This window comes from Limulus polyphemus, unplaced genomic scaffold, assembly GCF_000517525.1.
Source record: "Limulus polyphemus unplaced genomic scaffold, Limulus_polyphemus-2.1.2 Scaffold6603, whole genome shotgun sequence".
NCBI classification, from domain to species: Eukaryota; Metazoa; Arthropoda; class Merostomata; order Xiphosura; family Limulidae; genus Limulus; species Limulus polyphemus.
The window spans coordinates 3810-24659 of NW_013672213.1; the positions used below are offsets into that span (position 1 = coordinate 3810).

A 20850-nucleotide genomic window follows, 5' to 3' on the forward strand; every position below is an offset into this window, starting at 1 on the left:
CAAGGTCACATTAACCTTGAAGTATCTTTAAATATTTTATAATAAACAAAATATTCAGAAACTAGTTGTTGTATCACAGAGATGAAGCGAAGCCTATATTAGTCAGTGAGATTGAAGATGAAGTAATGTTACCATAAGCCATAAAGTTCTTACAGGAAAGAATGACAGCTGACAAGTGGTAAACCGAATTAACACGTGCTGGTGAGGCCTATCTCCCAATCTAATAACTTAATTACTGACTAATTTACTGCCATGTTTGTTATGCCTGAGGTGTCAAATGATAAAGAGCAAAACGCCAGTGGAATGTTATTGTCACCTACTTGGAGGTTTCGATAATAACCCTAGAAATGCAATTCGAAGTAAGTAACAAAAGAAAAGAAAACGGGTGTAATTTTAATGATTCAACATCGAATAAGCCTTTATATTAACTGAAGTATAAATAATGCGTTCAAATTTGAAGTCATTTTACAATATCTAAACAGAAAAATTTCCCCCCAAAAATTTTTCTTTAATTTACGCAATGCATCCTGACTAATAATATATCTCACACTGTAAAAGCAAAAATCCGATTGGTCATAAATAAATAATAATAAAACCACTGAGGAGGCTCTAACTTTGTAAATAATGAAAACAACATTTGTTAGTGTTCTCAAAATATTATATAAAATTCCAAAAATATGTAGCTATTTGCGATAATCATTCTCACCTTTGTATTCGTTGCCTCACACTTCTTGATGACGTCATCGAAATCTAAAATATCTTGATTTTCAATGCATGAGTCTGTATTTACACCTTTCTCGCGTAACTGTTCATCTTCGGTTACCTAAAAAAATGATCGAAGTTCATGATTTGAGTTACAAAAGTTAAGTTATTTTATATAGTAATTTTTAACGATTAAAACATAAGTTAATTACTCGGCGAAACTAATTTTTTTTTATACAATCTAAAGCTACAATTATGTCCAATAAAAATTTTTTTTAATTATAAATAACTCAATTATTTGTGTATCTTTACATTTAATATTCACGTCTGAACGTAAACTTCTAGAAACGAATATATCTCACACACACAGCTCAATCTGACAAATTCAGCACTGAGCTTTCTCATTTGTAAAGCTTGCATTATTCTTACTCTCGCCTCAGTATGGGGGAGGAGGAGGGTATTGCATTTGGGTCGCATGTATGTATGTATGCCTGTACACTCATTTCGAAAAACAATTGTAACAAATTTGTTGTTATGTATTTATTTTAATATCAACGGTGTTTAGATTAAGTTTATATTTTAAAACATGCGTAGCTTATAGTGTTAAATGTGTATTGTGAAACTCCCGCCTATTCTCCAAAGTTGTAGAAGATTCTCGAGAGTAAGAATCAACAATACATGTATATACGTAAACGCTTAAGTGTAGTTCAGTATTGTTACGTAATCTGAATTTTCTAGAAAACCTTCCCACGCCCATAAGTATAATCAATGCGCAGCGTCAAAATAGAGTATCTATTATTAGTTCGCTATAATCAGTGTGTTATAAACTTTGAAAACTATAACTGCGATTATTATAACGCTTATCAATCGGAAAACTTCAGATATTTGATCAGGAATATTTACAAAGTTCAAACCTTACTACTCATTTAACTTCAGTGGATTCTCATCAGACATTAGTACTTCTACGAAAACATTATCTAACTTCAACGGTGGAAAATGCAGCGTGTGTGCCAACGGACATCAACTCGTAATTAACTCGCTCATCGTGAACTCTCGATAAGATATCAAGGAAGTTACAATCTACAAAGAAGACTTTGTATTGCTTGTAAGTTTGTGAAACTTTTGTTTATAAATAATTGTTTGTAATAACGATTTGTAATAACTGTTATTCTGAATTGTATTTTTGTGTATATATTAAAATGTATTTGTGTTAAAAAAATTGTGTGTATCAATCTTGTTGACAAATATCATAAACTGACTATATATTGGCTTTTACTTAACTGCTATATCTAAAGTACAATTTAACAACCAAATTTAAATTTATCAGTTAACTCAGTTTCAGGCCATTTGAAATTCTAATACGTAACACAATAAACTGATTTACGTGAAATGTTTACAGGAGATAAGATGTCCCCATAGGATAGTCATCCCGAAATCTGATCCAGATTCTGGATCATTTTGAAATATTTCTATAATGACGATATAGGGCATTTTCTCTGTGTAAAAAAGTGATCGGATCTGGACAGAATTTCAGGCACACATTGAAACTGAAAATCCAAAAATTTGCAGAGGGTCGAGGGTATGAAACCTCCCTGATTGCTCTTATTGTGATTTAAACTACAGCGAAGTCAAGTATGTTCTTAGGCTTAGCAATGGTCCTTGCATGACTCGAAGGTTATGACAGTGTACCATATAGTAAGCAATGGTTCGTACAAGACTCGAAGGTTCTGGCAGTATGTCATACTCTTAGTAATGGTCTATACATGACAAGAAAGTTATGGCAGTGTGCCATAGGGTTAGCAATGGTTCTTACATGATTCGAAGGTTCTGGCAATGTGTCATGGGATTAACAATGGTCCATACATGACTCGAATGTTCTGGCAATATGTTATAAGCTTAGCAATGGTGCGTAACACCCGAAATCTGTGGCAGTATGGCACAGGCTTAGCGATGGTTCATACATGACTCGAATGTTCTGACAGTGTGTTATAGGGTTGTTGTTACACTTAATGATGCATTTATAGATCAAACCGCAGATAACAGAAAACGGAAAGGATAGCCTTTACTGAAACATAATAAAAAACAACAAAAAGGGATCACATAATAAAGGGTTACAGTATTTACCTAAAACATAATCTTACTCTGAAGTTAACCACTTTTATCCTTCACGCAATTTACTCAACTATAATTCGTAGAAGTATTATTTGAAAACAATTTAGAAATATCTAAGGCTGTTGAAGTATTACCCCGCGCATGAGTAGATTCGACAACAAAATTGTCCAAGACGAGTCGAACTTAGTTTAGCGTAGGATGTTACAATATATTTAAAAATCATGTTAGCATTAAACTCTCGGTAAAAAAATATGAAAACATACAGTGAAGAAAGTTAAGCTGTTTTCACTTAAGTTCCGTCACTAATGAGCTTGACAAGAAACTACATGGTTAACATGAAAGTTGGGCTAATCATGTCCAATATGACTTACCTTAAACTGGCATTGTTCAAGTTCCAAGAAACGAAATTCTAAAAGTTCATTCTGGTCTTGAGCCTCTTTCAACTCCTGTTTTAGTTGACCCACCTAAACCAAGCACATGGATAATGTGAGTTTGACAAAACAAGCACGTGGATAATGTGAGTTTGACAAAACAAGCACGTGGATAATGTGAGTTTGACAAAACAAGCACATGGATAATGTGAGTTTAACAAAACAAGCACATGGATAATGTGAGTTTGACAAAACAAGCACGTGGATAATGTGAGTTTGATAAAACAAGCACGTGGATAATGTGAGTTTGACAAAACAAGTACATGGATAATGTGAGTTTGACAAAACAAGCACATGGATAATGTGAGTTTGACAAAACAAGCACGTGGATAATGTGAGTTTGACAAAACAAGCACATGGATAATGGATCTTTGGCACATACAATACGGATTTCATCACTCGCAAACGAAAGTTTTAAACACAATACGTACCACGATCTTCAAACTTTCTACTAAAGTTTTAAACACAATACGTACCACTATCTTCAAACTTTCTACTAAAGTTTTAAACACAATACGTACCACTATCTTCAAACTTTCTACTAAAGTTTTCAACACAATACGTACCACTATCTTCAAACTTTCTGCTAAAGTTTTAAACACAATACGTACCACTATCTTCAAACTTTCTACTAAAGTTTTAAACACAATACGTACCACTATCTTCAAACTTTCTACTAAAGTTTTAAACACAATACGTACCACAATCTTCAAACTTTCTACTAAAGTTTTAAACACAATACGTACCACTATCTTCAAACTTTCTACTAAAGTTTTAAACACAATACGTACCACCATCTTCAAACTTTCTACTATGTTCTGTAGTTTCTGTTTTTCTTCAGCCCATGAAAGTATCTGTTAATTGTAAAAATGTTCTTCATTATTATTTCATAAACAAGGCGCACCTACATAAATTTGGGAATATTATCTTGTCATTTGTGATCTCTTACACTATCACAAAAAATTATTAACAGGAGAGGAAAAATATATCTAGATTATTAGTGATTTCGTAAGATACCGTATAAAAAATTATAACAAGATGGAAAAACTATGTTTTCTTATGGTAAAATTAAAAATGCTAAAAAAAAGAGAAGAGTTACGCTATATTAGTACTGAATTTTTATTATATCATCTAAAAATGATAACAAGAGATGAAAGACAGGCCCAGATCATTACTTGTTCCTTATGATATCATCTACAAAAATGTTAAAAATAATGAATTAAGATAGATCCACATCATTAGTGGTTTTTAAGATATCATATACAAAATGTTAAAATAATGAGTTAAGATAGATCTACATTATTACTGATTCCTTATGATGTCATCCAGAGGCGTCGCTATGTACTTAAAATATTCGGGGCTCGGGCCCATAGGCGTGTGAATTTTTGGCGTTTCAGTATGATATTGATCATGGTTTTCTATTCTGACTTTTCGAGACACCAACTGGAGATTCGGGGCACTGTCAAATAGAATCGGGGCACGGGCTCCGTGTGCCAATGCCTAGCCTAGCGACGCCTCTCATATCATCTACAAAATATTAACAAAGTAGTGAGTTAAGACAGGTCCACATCATTAGTAATTCCTTATGATACCGTCTACAAAATTTTAACAAAATAGTGAGTTAAGACAGGTCCACATCATTAGTAATTCCTTATGATACCGTCTACAAAATGTTAACAAAGTAGTGAGTTAAGACAGGTCCACATCATTAGTAAATCCTTATGATACCGTCTACAAAATGTTAACAAAATAGTGAGTTAAGACAGATCCACATCATTAGTAATTCCTTATGATACCGTCTACAAAATGTTAACAAAATAGTGAGTTAAAACAGGTCCACATCATTAGTAATTCCTTATGATACCGTCTACAAAATGTTAACAAAGTAGTGAGTTAAGACAGGTCCACATCATTAGTAATTCCTTATGATACCGTCAACAAAATGTTAACAAAATAGTGAGTTAAGACAGGTCCACATCATTAGAAATTTCTTACAACAACATAAGATACTTACAAAGGGTTAAACAATATGTAATTTTTTACGTTATTAACACTAAATTGCTTGCAAGGTGTGATTATCCATCTTAAATTGTAAAAAATTAAAAGGGTAAATGTGAAAGTATACTTTATATGTAAATAAATGTTTTAAAAAATAGCATAAAAGGGGCGTTATTTTTCCAGTTCACATAACAGGAACACGGACACGCAAATGAGTTTGCATATATATTTTAATCTACTGTACAAAATACTTTTATTTTGGAAAGAACATAATGATTATTTCAAAAGTTGAATTTTACACATACTAAACTTGTAATTTCCTGGTGGTATAAGAAATATGCCTACAATAATACATTTATATATATTGCAAATCAATGCTAAGTGTTTTCTTCACTTTGTATAGCTTTAATAAAATAAGAAATGTTTCCTATATTTTATTATTCAAAGAATTCGAGACGAGATTCTGTATTATACTTAAAATACCAAATTATATACTTAATTATAAATAATACTACAATTTTAGAAATCGTTAATGGTTACAAATTAAATATTGAAAATAAGTTTGGTAGACAGTTTTACGTTTTAAGTAAAACACACTCACGCAAAATAACTAAAAACTTACTTTCTTTGTGTATCATGTCAACCAATCATTAGAACAGTTAAAATATTAAGTTTTACGTTTAGGTTTACTTTCAATCGATCAAGTACGAAAATAAATACAAACAATGAGACAACCTTGGCAGTTCTTTCCTGTCCATGGCTTTCTGCTACTAGATGGCGCAACAAGCCAAAGGCCCTCTCCAGCTGTAGGTGTTCGCTATAAAGACGTTTGTACATTGTGACTGCTATATCTGAAAAGTAAAATTATACAGGTTATACACGTTTTAAAAGAAATATATGACATTATTTATATTATTCAAAATAATTTCGTTCATTTCAAAGAGATATATATTTGTCCTCCTTCAAGCAGGCTTTTGGTTGATCAGGTTTAGGGACTTACAACTCTAATATCCGGGGTTCGATTTTCCGCAGTGAACAGAGTATAGACAGACCCCTATGTAACATATCCTTCCGGTGGCTAAGAGGCAAGTCTGAAGCTTACAACGCTAAATGTCGGGTTTCGATATATAGCGTTGGATACAGTACAGATAGCCCATTGTTTAGCTTTGCGCTTATCAACAAATAAGCAAAAAAGTAGAAAGTAGTATAAGTTGTTTTTGGCTCCCACTGTATCAACATAGGCCCCAATTGCCCCTCTAATTATATATAAAAAAAACAAGCTGATTCAAGTTAGCTTTGTCTTCTCCCCCACATTTCGCTTCTGTTTGGCCTCAAGAAATGTATAAGGTATTTTTATTTAGCTAAATATAGATAAAAATTGACCGACATGAAAGGTCGTCTTTAAGTTAGAGCTAGAGATCCTTAAAAAGCAGTAATTAGGCCTAGTATGGAAACATAGGTAAATACAAGAACTGTAATTTAATGTCAAGGGAAAGATTAGATGTTCATTTAAATCTTATTTTATGAGAAAAAATAAACAGATTAAGCTAAAAAGTAGAAATTGGTGATTACTTAAACGAAATATCTAAACAATTTAATACGGTATTCCTTTAAATGATAATAACAAAAAATAGATAATCAGAATTAAATAATGTTATTTCTTCAGTAAGGGAAATATTAAGGCTGCCTATGCCAAACCAGGAAACACAAATAAGAATGATTAAAACATATTGCTCATTGTATTACAAAGGAAACAGCAATAATTTTAATTAAATTTATATATTATGCATACTTTGTTTGGAATTAAGCACAAAACTACACAATGGGCTATCTGTGCTCTGCCCACCACGGGTTTTGAAATCCGGTTTCTAGCATTGTAAGTCCACAGACATACCGCTATGCCATTAGGAGGCTATACATTGTTGCCCTTGAAACGTGTGTATTAGTGGTGTAATTGAATTGAATTATCTTAGTCGTTTGACGTATAGTAGTGCAGGTTGTGCAACTACAACAATATTGTCTCAGGTGGCTAAGCGGTAAGTTTGAGGGCTTATAATGCTAAAAACTGGTTTTCGATACCAGCGATTGGGAAAGCACAGATAGTCTATTGTGGAATGTCCAATATTTTGGCTGAAAGCTATTTGTTATCGTAAAGTATAAAACAATGCAATGTCTTTCTAGTGCATGACAGTTTGATTGTATAAATTCTGAGGTGTGAATATACATTATCAAATAACTTTACTTGTGATACTTAAAATTATTGTCGATATAAAAACTTTGTAACATCACATATCCATATATATCATAAGGAATAATATATTTTAGAAAAGAATAGTAAAAATGAAGACAAACGGTGACCTTTAACAAAATACTTTAAGTTTGTTTGTTTTTCATGTATTTAGTTTGCATAAGATTCCCCTTTAATTGTTTGTTTGTTTTGTTGTTAAATACAACGCTACAAATGGGCTATCCGTGTTGTGCTCACCGCGGGTATCGAAACCCAGTTTTTAGCGTTAGGAGCCTTCGTACTTACGGCTGAGCGTTTAAAAAACATAATAGCAAACAGTAAATAATCATAAAACAACAAAACGAGATAACGATGCACATAATCTTTACATACATACGATTGATTTCATTTCAATAAAAGTAAGAAAGGCGGGCGTGGTTTATTGGTATCCGATTTTAAACCTGAGGGTTTGAAGTTCACATCCCGTTGCTACTACTATGTGGCTACATCGATTAATAAATTGCATCTATTATTTCCTGTGACAGATACAAGCTTCATGTGTTATTGCATCCACTATTCTCGGTTACGAAGATTTGTTTTTTTGTAACAATAAAAATGTTGAGAAGTCTAACATACATGTCAATATGCAGTATTGGAAGTAATTATGGAAACAGTGAATAGAATTAATATAAAATGCAAATGTTATGGGATAGTTCCTCTTTACTGTACGGATACGAACTGCGCCAGAATACAGACTCGTGTTGATTTCTTACGATCAGACAATGCCACACTAGTATAAGTCTATAAAAGTATAGACATCTATCATACTCGCAGTACTAGGAGTGGTGAATGTATTTATGGTTCCCAGGACAGGAATGTCACATGACAGACATGTAGAAACCGAAGTTCTAGCTGATGGAGTTTACTGCTTGTGGCATAGTGAGGCTGTATGGAAACTCTGAAGGTACTGTTGATAACAAAAATGGTCGAGATAATAACCTAGCTATAAGTACAGATGTGAATATTATCCCCAGAACAACACGCTAGAGCGAAAAAGATTTGTACATTCTGAAAAAGAAAACAGACCACTGCTTAAAACAATGAGATGAACAAAACTGGAGAAAGGTACTCTTTATAGACGTACCTAACAATCAACAAAGCATTTTAATGATATAAAGGAAAACGTTATGATGGTCAACATAGAACATCTACAGTGAAGTGTGTTGGGGACCAATACTAGTGTTGACGGAATCTCAATCAATGTTGTTGGAGATCTAAACAAAATTGATGGCACCTTGACTGCTTACAGTTACAAACAGATTCTTATCCATCAGTTCATTATTTCAGGAACAAAGACCTGCTAGGAGGGAATTATCTTTCAGCAAGACAGTATCCCAAACATAAAGCAAATGTAATGAAATGATATCTGGAAGCAATGGGTCTGATGGAATGCTTATAACAATGGCTATGCCTGCGTAAAGTCCTTTATTAGGTTTATATTTGTATTTCAAGAAGTCAAACAGCAACCAAATACCTTGGCTGAAATGTGAGGACTAATTCAGATCACTTGGAATAACATTTCATAATCATAAACAAGATCCACTATTTTGTTTAAAGCAAATACAATACAATTATGGCAAACAAGACAAAATATGTTTACTACTAGTGAAAAACCCCGACTGATATTTGCTGTTGACAGGAAAAAGTCGATTGGACAGGTAACTGCGAGGAAAAGAATGAGTTAAAAACGATTGCGTAAGCTTTTAAAGCACAGCAGAGATCAATCTGTTTTCGAATTACCAATTCAATCAACCATGGCCAGGATTTATCCATCTTCAATTATACCACATAAAAGAAATTATAAAAACTGTTCTGTGACAGCTAACAACCAGTCCAAAAGAGTCATTACGTCAAATGCAAACAGAAAAGTGCAGCTTCGGTAGGGCTTTCAGTTCAATGTATGGAGTGTGAATATTGCTATGATATCGTAAATCACAAATCGCCTTTCACTAAATTAATGGGAGAGCAAAATTATATAGACATAACAGTGTGAAACACTTCACTATGCTTGAATTGCACCAAGTGTACAAGCTGACTGAGGCAGTGTAATTGGTTAGGAACATTTTCATGACAAGGTTTGTTCCTTTGATTTCTTTAGATTGACGAATATCATCCAGAGTTTACCTGAATGTTGTTGCTGATCACGGTGACGAATTTAATCTTGAAAGACAAAGACTCTTTGAGCACGATAATACAACAATAAAACATGCTCAGATTGTCCATAATCGGCCAACTCAGCAACTGGATCTCAATTCAACTATGCATCTTTGGCATAAACTTGTACATCTCAATAGTAATATTCTGTCAAGATCTGTGAAACACTTGCAGACCATGCACCAGAACGAGGGAGCTAAAATTGAACAGGATATTTTCTATTATTTTGTAGAGTTTATCCCAAGCCAACTACAAGTTACTATCACAGTGACAGGTAGCCTAACCTGACTAAGTGGGGTTCGTAATAAAGTGAACAGTTATTGTAGATGAGTTATTATATTTTTTGCAGAATATTGTGGTTTCTTGTTTTGTACATATCTGACCTATGGTACTGTGCTAAACATATGAAGCCCTATAAAGTTGTGGATAAAATGTGTCCAGAAGGTTACCTAGAAAAGAGGGAGCTTATGACTAAGTTTGAAGGGTCGCTGAACTCGAATCTGGCATTAGATTTTGCGTTATTAGCCCCATCAGGATCTAGGGGACACCATTTACTGGATTATGTTCATATTTCCACTCACAAGCTAGCGGTATCAATCTTGGCGCACCTGTTCAGATAACATGGGAGGTGTCCTAACGAGTTTTTTAGGGGGAGTAGCACGGACTCCCTTTGTGGTAGCTATTCATACCTCCTACTCACAAGCTAGCAGAACCAGACTTGGTACACAGATGCTCAGATACCATGGACAGATGTCCTGAAGGTTTATTTCAGGTATTGACCTCTCTTGGAGTAGCTATAGAAGTAACTGGGAATAATGGAGGAACTTGATTGGTACACTGGGGCCTCTGTGAATCATGCATGAGGGGACCTTTGATCCCCGAAACAAAGCATGGGTATTTATGCTAGTTATTTCAATCTATTATATGATCTTCTCTGGCATTATATGCTATTGCAGATAGATCATTATTACCAGGAACTGTGTGTGTCTATTATGTTTATCATTTCTACATTTGGTTGGTATTTCTTGTTGATTCTCCACATCCCTTGGGGCTTTTGCAAATATTTTTTGTCATTGGTCTTTATGTAGTTTGTTATGGCTTTTGACATATTCTATGCATGTTTTTGAGAGACCTGACTGTGTGTCTGTAATTTTAGTCCTGTTTATTCTTGGTGTTCATCTTTATCAATGTTCCAGATATTCATTGTCAAAAACGGTTGCAGTGCTGAGTTTGAATTCTTATTCTTAGCTTCATTCTAGAAACTAGGCAGTCTATGACGCTTGTCTTTACAGTGTTGGAATGATTTGATGAATTAGATGGACTTACCTGTATCTGTGGGTTTCCTATATGAATTTTGTATATGGCTCCCCAGTGGCACAGCAGTATGTCTGCGAACTTTGAATGCCAGAAACCAGATTTCGATACCCGTGGTGGGCAGAGCACAAATAGCCTATTGTGCAGTTTTGTGCTTAACTACAAACTAACAAACAAACTGTTGTATATGAGTTATGTGTTTTGGTAACCACCATGTAACAGAGTAGGAGTTTGTTATAGTTTTCTTTTTCTATTGTAAATCATATCACATTTGTTTTCTGTTCAGGTGTTTCAAGAATTATTGAATTTTGTCTTTAGCATGTGACCATGCTATGAATGTATCCTCAAATATCTGAACTACGTCTTGAGGTACAGGAGTGGTGATTCTGAGGGCGTTAACTTTGAAGTGTCTCATTTAGAGGTAAGTCCATGGTTAGGTATTCTTGTTGTTAGAAGTATTATTTTTAAGTTGAAAGTAGATTGAGTTGATGCAGAAGGTTGTGAGTTCAATTATTTTGAAGATTGTCATTTTGGTCCTTTTTTAACTGTTTTATCATTTTCAAGCTGTTGACAGCGTATTTATAAGGTGCCAGTGGTTGGCACATCAGTGAAGAGGTTGGATGCATTGTATCTTATGTGGTTATTGTGGTTGGTTTTGTAATTTCTCACTGGGCCGTGAGGATGTTTTACCTGTTAATGATGATATTACATCTACCAGATATCTAATTAAGAGTTGGTGGTGAACCTCTACTCAACTATGGGATGCAGGGGGTAGCCTTATTTGTGAATTCTAGGTAAATCATAGATGTGTAGAAAGGTGTTATTGTGTACTGAAAATTGTTTGACCATTTCTGTTCCAAATTCTTTCTTATGTTTCTTGAAGAGTTGATTTTTTCTCTGTGTTAGCAGTTGTGTTTGACTTGATCTTCGTGTTGTGGTCATCTTCAATTAGAGTTTGGGATTTGAAGGAGTATTCCTCCTTGTTCGTGATTACAGAAGCATTTCTCTTGTTTGTTGGTAGAACTGTTATGGTGCCGTCTTTCTTCAAGTTTCTGGGGCAGTTTTTTTCTTACAGGTTGGTATTATAGTGGAGTTTACATTTCATGGCTTTCTCTACTTCTAAACTTATTGTTAGTTGTAATAATTTTTCTTCTTCTGGCAGGCTGTAAGTTTTTCCTCTATGACTGTAGCTATATCTAAGATGCTTATTTTATTATGTGGCAGAACGAAGCTGAATACATTACTTAGTAGATATGGTGTATGAAGAAGTAAATGAAGGTAACAGTGCAGCTAGAAAACTTGAGGTCACTGGTAGATGATTGTGCTAACAGTCTCAATGAAACCCAACAGAAATATCTCAGTGAGCACTGGCAAACTATGCCAATATTATTGTAGATGGGACTTCTGTCTAAATAGAACGAATCCAAACAGTACTATATACAGAGAGTTGAGTACATTATGTAAAATTATTATAGATATGCAAATCAGCAAGCCACGTGACAACCACAGCTGATATAAGTCGCAGAAGAATACCATGTATCAGAACTACACTGTGACATTGTTAAGCGTGATGTGGGTAGTGTGATGGTACCAAAAAGTAATCGCTTTGGAAAGGGCACGTAACAGCCCTCTTCTGACATAAAATATTAGGATGCTCAAACCAAAGAGATACGTTCAGGTCCGGGATTTGAAATTTCTAAGGTGGATATATCCCTTGTACTTAATGGAATTGGAAAACAAAGCCATCAAGACCACCCAAAAAGATACCCACAACTAACCCTGGTAAGCAAAAGTGAGGTACTTTGCAATAGTGGAGAATCCACGAACCCAAACATCAATGGCAAACACCGTTCGTATATCCCAGACAACAGTCCATAACATAATCAAAAGGATTTTTTGTCTGGAAAAAGGACACAAGCTACTTCCACGAAATATCAGTTACATTGTTGCATATCTCAAACAGATGGAGAATGAAACAAATATTCTTGTTATTCTCTACAATGACATACCGGTCAAGCTACCAGATGCAGCACCTATGTTCAAACAGGTACTGGAAAACCACTATCTTCATACTGCACATGGATTATGGAAAGCTGCAGGAAGGTGGGGCCTGTTTTGAGCATGACAGCCGTACAACAGAGCATTTGCTGTAGAAATGATGATGCAGGGCTACTGTCAAAATGCAAAGTCGTCAGATTAAGCAAGACTGGATGTGGTGGCACAGACTGTAACGACGTGTTGAGGCTCCAAAATAGTTTTCAATTTTCTGTCTAAACATGTATTATGTTCCCACAAAAATAAATCACTTTATTATGCTTAAAGATCGTTATTTGCCAATTTATTTTTGTATTAGTATAATGTGCTTCTTTACACAAGTATAAGTACTCAAGCTGTCCTACCGGGGGACGTTATGAAAGCACTCAATAAGCTTGTACGTGAAAAATATGGCAATTATCATACGTGTGCAATAAAACAGTTTGAACAGCACCATCATATAACAGTTGGAACATTAGTAAACTAGTGCTGAGTTAGGAATATGAAAGCTTGAATATCACTGAGGTGAATTATTGATAACATGGTATTGAAAATGCCTTACACCCTTTAATTTTGAACATTCATATGAAATATGAAAAAGAAGACTTAAAAAGAACGTGCCTGTGAAATATAGGCAAGTCATGATTGTAGGAGATTATTGGCAAATGAAGATAACTTATAGATCAAAAACTAAAAGAGGCTTATGTCACAGCTGACATAACTGCTAATTTCACCATTCCATAGCTGATTTAGAACACATCTATAATACGAAATATTCAGGTAATGTTTTTCAAAATTTTCGTTTAGGTGTTCTGCACATAGTTATGGCATTGTTGTAAGCTAGATGTACAAAGGTCATAAACATGTAAAATGTAGTAATACATTATTTATTTATTGTCTCTTTCCTGTGCAGGTTTTGGAAATCCTCTCTCCAGTTTCAGCAGTGAGTTTGCATTCTAATAGCTAGAAGTTTAATTTACTGTTCATGTTCAATATATTACTCTGCCTAACATTTCTGGAATATCCATTTTGAGGATTCTTAATTTCTTAGCTTCTTTCCCTCTAGTCTATTATTTTAAAGTCAGGGACAGCTATGAGCAAATAGGTCTTTGTGCAGGTTTGTACAAAATTCTGAAACAAACAAACTTTGCCAATCAAGAAAGAAACAACATTAGAAAACAGAGAAAGAAAAAGATGGGAGGTGAAACGAAAGACAGTAATAGATGGCACACTGTGTGCATGTTTAAGTTAGCTATCATTCAAATCACTGTTTGGAAATTGTAGATATTTTTCATGTACTTCTCGTCTAGCATGACAAAAGAAGCTTAGCTCAACCAGTGGATAGTGTGTTTTCTGGTCTTTCCTAGTTTCAGATGTTTGTCTCATAATAGAGTTCTAGTTTCAAATACAACATTAGCAAGGATTATCAAGTGAATCTCGAGACTTTATTTCGGCTCTTAAACTATACAGGTAGTGTATTAGAATGACAAAGGAACGGGCTCTTAAACTATACAGGTAGTGTATTAGGATGACAAAGGAACGAACTAAGCACAACTGTATTCCTGTGGTCCTTTACGTCCTTAGAAATTAATATTGTGTTCTTTTTCTTTCTGTAAGTAGTCAAGTTGTTAACTAACACGGATAATGTTTGTTGTAACTTAGAGAATGGGTTGGTAATGTTATGTTGTCAACATGTCAGAAAATGGTATATGATCAATGTAACCAGGGCTTTATATGACATGTCAATTTATAAAAACATATTGTCCGGCACCATGTTACAAGAAGTGAACAGGCGAGTTTTGCCATAGGAGGTAGAATGTATTGTTAGAACTGTAATATCCACAAATGAGGACACTCACTTCCCTTGCACAGTGCTAGTGAACAATTTCCAGCTCTGAAATACTTTTAGTTTATGACAACAGACTGCACAATAATTGAACCCATGCCTCATCTTTAAATCTGTCCTAGGCAGAAGAAATCTGTAGACCCCCCCCCGCTTGGGATGGAGAAAAAAGAATTTATTTCAGTAATATTCATTTTTTTTCACAAACACTCTCTGAGAATAGATGTAGTTTTTCTCTCACTCGCTTTGTATGCGAAAAAAAGTAAGATTTAAACACTGTGCTACAATAACCCGAGATCCCAGTCAGAGAAGTAAGGATGAGTTGCAAGTCCATCAACTAAGCAGGTAGTCAACCAGAAGCCTATGGAAGAGAATAGAAGCGACACTTCTTATTAGCATCTGTACCTGCCCTCCAATAGTAGATACTGAAATTTATATTGTCTTGAGGGTCGCGGGTTCGAATCCCCGTCCCGCCAAACATGCTCACCCTTTCAGCCGTGGGGACGTTATAATGTTACGGTCGATCCCACTATTCGTTGGTAAAAGAGTAGCCCAAGAGTTGGCGGTGAGTGGTGATGACTAGCTGCCTTCCCTCTAGTTTTACACTGCTAAATTAGGGACGAGTAGCGCAGATAGCCTTCGTGTAGCTTTGTGCGAAATTCAAAAACTAATTCAAAAACAAATATAGTCTTAATAACAGTAACTACCATCTCGATCATCGCAGAGTAATAATGCCACCAATGAATGACTTAGTCACTCAACCACTAGCTACCACGACACTAGTCTTGACTGTTGCAAAGCCACCATCAGAAATATTACCATGAGAAGTGTCATTACCTAAAGACTGACTGATAAGTTGCTAAATCAAAGCAGCTTTAGAATAAATTACCAATTGGATGACAACATAAAACTTTAAAAGAATACAGTGGAAAGATGAAGACCCTTGGCAGAACAACAACCTATTTCAGTAATGTAAAACTAGAGATTGTAGAACAACAGCCTATTTCAGTAATGTAAAACTAGAGATTGTAGAACAACAATCTATTTCAGTAATGGAAAACTAGAGATTGTAGAACAACAACCTATTTCAGAAATGTAAAACTAGAGATTGTAGAACAACAACCTATTTCAGTAATGCATAACTAGTGATTATCTTGCCTGTTATCATCTTTATCTGGTCAACATTGGTGCATATTTCTGAACTGGGAACAACGTCTGTGTATGTTTCTGAACTGGCAACAATATCAATGTATATTTCTTTATTGGCAACAGCCTATGTATGTTTTAAACTGACAGCAACAGCTATCCGTGTTTTTGAACTGGGAGCAACATCTAAGTATGTTTCTGAATCTGCAATGATATATATGTATGTTTGTGAACTGACAACAATCTATGTATGTTTATATATTATGAACTGGCAAAATATTTGTATATATGTTTCTTAACTGGCAACAATCTATATACGTATCTGAAGTGACAGAAACATCAGTGTATGTTTCTAAACTGGCAACAATATCTATACATGTTTTTGAACTTACAATGTTAAAACATCTTACATTTTTTTTAGATTCTGTGAAAAGTAATCAAAATATGTCATAAAACGTAAAACTATGGAGGGTGTAACATTTAAAAAAACGTATGAAGATATGTATAGAGAAAAAGACATGTAATACATATATTCCCCCGATGGGTCAGCGATAAGTTTATGGACGTCAAATGCTAAGATTCAAGGCTCGATTGTTGGCGGATGACAAAGCGCAGACAGCCCACTGTGTAGTTTTGCTCTGAAATAACAACAATGCAATGCATACGATGTATGCGTGGATATGCAACACAGAAAGGTGTAAAAAATTATTTAAAGAGTAAAATGTATAACATAAAGTGACAGCAGTAATATTACATGTAATTTAAATTTGAGGTTGTGTCGATTTTCTGTTGCATTTATGGTAAAGGTGATGCATAGGCACGTAAGAGAAAGATAAAAGCGTATAGTATTTATGTAATAAAACATTACGTAACACTGTGTAGAGGAGAAAACACAAGATAATTTAACTTGAGGTGGGATTCCTGTGACCGATGATATTAATATTTTAATAACTATGTAGCTTAACTATTGCAATAATACAATTTACAGGATCAGTGGCTCATTTCAAAATTCTAATTTTGTGCTAAGTTAATAAGCAATAATGATCAAACTTTGAGTTTGTGCCAAAATTGTTTGTAGTAGACACAGGAGTTAAGAAGTTAAGAATAGGGGTAGTGTAAAAGAATGTTTTTAATTGTGTTATTCTACATTTACTGTTACTAGCAGAAACGACGCCCTAAGGGCAGCTGTTTGTGCTTGTAATTAGTAATCGTTGTATTCATATCTCATTATAAGAATTTTTAAAAAAGTGAACGTTTTCTAAAAAGTATTTTTTTCTGGGAAGTACTGCGTGGGAAGTGTTCAGATTGTGCTTTTTAGTTATACGCAACTCTATGCATCCAAATGATTCAATGTATAGAGCTCACAAATTTTATAAATTTTACTAATATAAACTGTGATGTTTTTATATATTAAAAGTACTACCCTTTATTGAAAAAATAACAGTTTTTAAGAACTCTTGTTTTTTAGTACTAAATTTAAAAATTACATCAATAAAGTTATAATAAAACCCTCACGTACAGTCCTAATGAAAGTCATGTTCTTGTTGTGAGGAGAGTACTTTTATTTAAAATAAATAAATCAATAAATAAATAGTGGTTGTACATACCATAGTTATTTTTCTAATTGTCTGAGTTTTGAATACCCAAAGTGTGAAATTTGTTTATAGATTTTTGTTTGTGATGCCATTCAATAGATGGCGTCACACTTCATACGCCTCAATCACTACTTCTGGCATTGAGATCTTGTATTTCGGCACAACAGATGAAATCATCTTATATAATATTTCAGTCACACAGATAGACAGATAGACGGCTACGCCATTGCTCCATTATCGTAAGGTGTTCTTTGTTGGATTTTAGTCTATTTCTAACTATACGAGACAAGGCCAAAAGTTAACAAGAGTTGAAGTTTAAAGCAAAGCATCTTTTTTTGTCAAAATATATTGCGTTTAAAAGACTGTAAGGCTCGTTTTTGTTTAAGATTAAATAATTCACATGTTAAACTTTCACGATGCTCCTCTTGTTGTAAGATAGGGAGAACGTAATTTTACTCTGTCAAGTTTGATTAGTTGATAGTGCTCCTAGCTTGTTTTTTTGTGTGTGATGCTTTGTTTGTTTGTTTGAAGTTAAGCACAAAGATACACAATGGGCTATCTGTGCTCTAACCACCACGGGTATCAAAACCCGGTTTCTAGCGTTGTAAGTCCGCAGACATGCCGCTGTGCCACTGTGATGCAAAGAGTATTACTTGTTGCATTCTAATTGCGTTCTTTTGCATGTATTTGTTTCAGCTTGGTAAATAGGGAGAGGGAATATGAAAACATTTTCGTGTAGCCTTTTTGCGTGTAACTAATGACGTTCTTGTAAACCAGATGCCAAAAGTCGTAAACTTATCCTAATCCTCTATTAAGACAAAGGTTACACATCCAGATGATTGTTCAAAAGGGCTTATGCTTGTTTTGCACTGTTTCTGTCTAATGACAGTGAGGTCATACGTATTTTAAGGGATGATACAGGGGTTTGTTCAAGCTTGTATGAGTCGAGTATTTACCTATCTCGATGGTGTATAGTGAGAATGATGATGGATATAGGTACTCTAAAAATTATGGGATATATCAATAGGACTTGGTTTGACCTCACGCTTCTGGAATGTGCTGTATTGCAAATACTTGATGCCTCCCTGCTTGACAACAGTGTACTTGAATATGGTATGTAATTATCGGCTTATAAATGGTAGAGTACAATGTTTTTAATGTCTTCAGTGTGTCTTTAGTTAGATAAGGCTTTATTCTTTTACTGAGTTGTGCACTAGGAATCTAACTGGTGGCTCTGAAATTATGTTTCTCTAAATATAAATACGTGTTGGCGATTGAGCAGATTCAAGCAATATCCAGTAATATCTGTGAAGTTTTGTAGTGGCACAGTATATCCAGAGGGGAGAGATTAGTGTTCTCGTGTATTAATACAACTTTCTGCTGCTATGACATCTCGTGCTGTGGATCATGAGATATAATGTTTTTGTAAACCCTCATGCTAGGAAACGATGGAGGAATTGTAGGCATGTAATATCAATTTTGGATTGGCATTTAAGATTAAATGTAAATCAGTCCCAGATGGACCTAAGATAAATAAAGAAAGTGTTGTAACATTCTATTGCATGAAGTCATTACCTTTAACCCCACATTGTAACTTGTGATGCGTATACATTTTATTTAGTTGTGATGTGGGGAAGAAATATTTATGTATTAATTCTATTATATTATAATTAAAGCATATGATGTAAAATATGTTAGTTCACACTTAGGTAGTGGTGCTACAAATGGAACCAGTCACTAGCTATATTACTCGTTTATTCTTCTTGGGCATGGAAGTTCTATTTTCTGGGAAATTATTCTCATGTGACTAAAAGTTTTGGTCTGTGAAACGTCAGAATGTCCTGAGCCTGATTGGTTGTACTTTAAGTAATAGCGTTGCTATAGAGGTAAACGGTTATGTTTTTCGCGAGAGATTGAAGGGAAGTTGTGTGTGAGAGTTTGGCGTCCTAATAACATTTAATTTGAATTAGCATGAACAAACATATACGGTGGACATCTCTGATAATTTTCATCAGTCTTATAAACTAGGAATCACAAATCAAACCTTCTATTATCACAATAAAATTATATTCAATTTGACTCTGCTGTGGCTTTACCAAATTTGTCTTTTCTCAGACAGTGTCAATCCATGGTTTTCCTATCCGTCTTCTTACAGTCATCTTGACAGTGATGAAGAGTGTCTTCAGCTTGCTGAAAGGGTAGCTTACCATAATTTCAACAGAATCCTCGCTATCTTGGTTCATTACGGCCAACACATAATTTTTATATGGATAGACGGCTAACATAGCAGCTTTGGTTGCTATTTTACAATGTTTCTACACTGCACAAGATGAAATTAAAATACTTTCAAAATATTTTATTCTATTCTCTGTACCAATAAAATGTTTGTTTTTTATAAACAAAACAATTTATTATTATCGATAATATTATTTTGCAGAATACCATCTCTCATAACTTCTTTTGTATTATATTGTATTGTTTTATAGTGTAGGAAATAGATAGAACATACTATTATATTGTTTTATAGTGTAGGAAATAGATAGAACATACTATTATATTGTATTGTTTTATAGCGTATGAAATAGACAGAATATACTATTATACTGTATTGTTTTATAGTGTAGGAAATAGACAGAATATATTGTTATACTGTATTGTTTTATAGTGTAGGAAATAGATAGAACATACTATTATATTGTATTGTTTTATAGTGTAGGAAATAGATAGAACATACTATTATACTGTATTGTTTTATAGTGTAGGAAATAGATAGAACATACTATTATATTGTATTGTTTTATAGTGTAGGAAATAGAACATACTATTATACTGTATTGTTTTATAGTGTAGGAAACAGATAGAACATACTATTATACTGCATTGTTTTATAGCGTATGATATAGACAGAACATACTATTATACTGTATTGTTTTATAGTGTAGGAAATAGATAGAACATACTATTATATTGTATTGTTTTATAGTGTAGGAAATAGATAGAACATACTATTATACTGTATTGTTTTATAGTGTAGGAAACAGATAGAACATACTATTATACTGCATTGTTTTATAGCGTATGATATAGACAGAACATATTGTTATAGTGTATTGTTTTATAGTGTAAGAAATAGATAGAACATACTATTATATTGTATTGTTTTATAGTGTAGGAAATATTCAGAACATACTATTATACTGTATTGTTTTATAGTGTAGGAAACAGATAGAACAT

General features: G+C 34.0%; 1 protein-coding gene across 1 annotated transcript in view; it reads right to left on the bottom strand.

The window, feature by feature from the left end:
* Positions 1-706: 706 nt before the first annotated feature.
* Positions 707-20850, bottom strand: part of LOC111089554 (janus kinase and microtubule-interacting protein 1-like) — a gene marked incomplete at its 3' end in the record, with an annotated part of 32665 nt that continues 12521 nt past the window's right edge. The window contains exons 3-6 of the mRNA XM_022402294.1: positions 5979-6094; positions 4037-4099; positions 3186-3278; positions 707-823 (exon numbers count right to left, since the gene is read on the bottom strand). Coding sequence (XP_022258002.1) covers positions 707-823; positions 3186-3278; positions 4037-4099; positions 5979-6080 — 375 coding nt within the window. The remainder of the gene's footprint in view (positions 824-3185; positions 3279-4036; positions 4100-5978; positions 6095-20850) is intronic.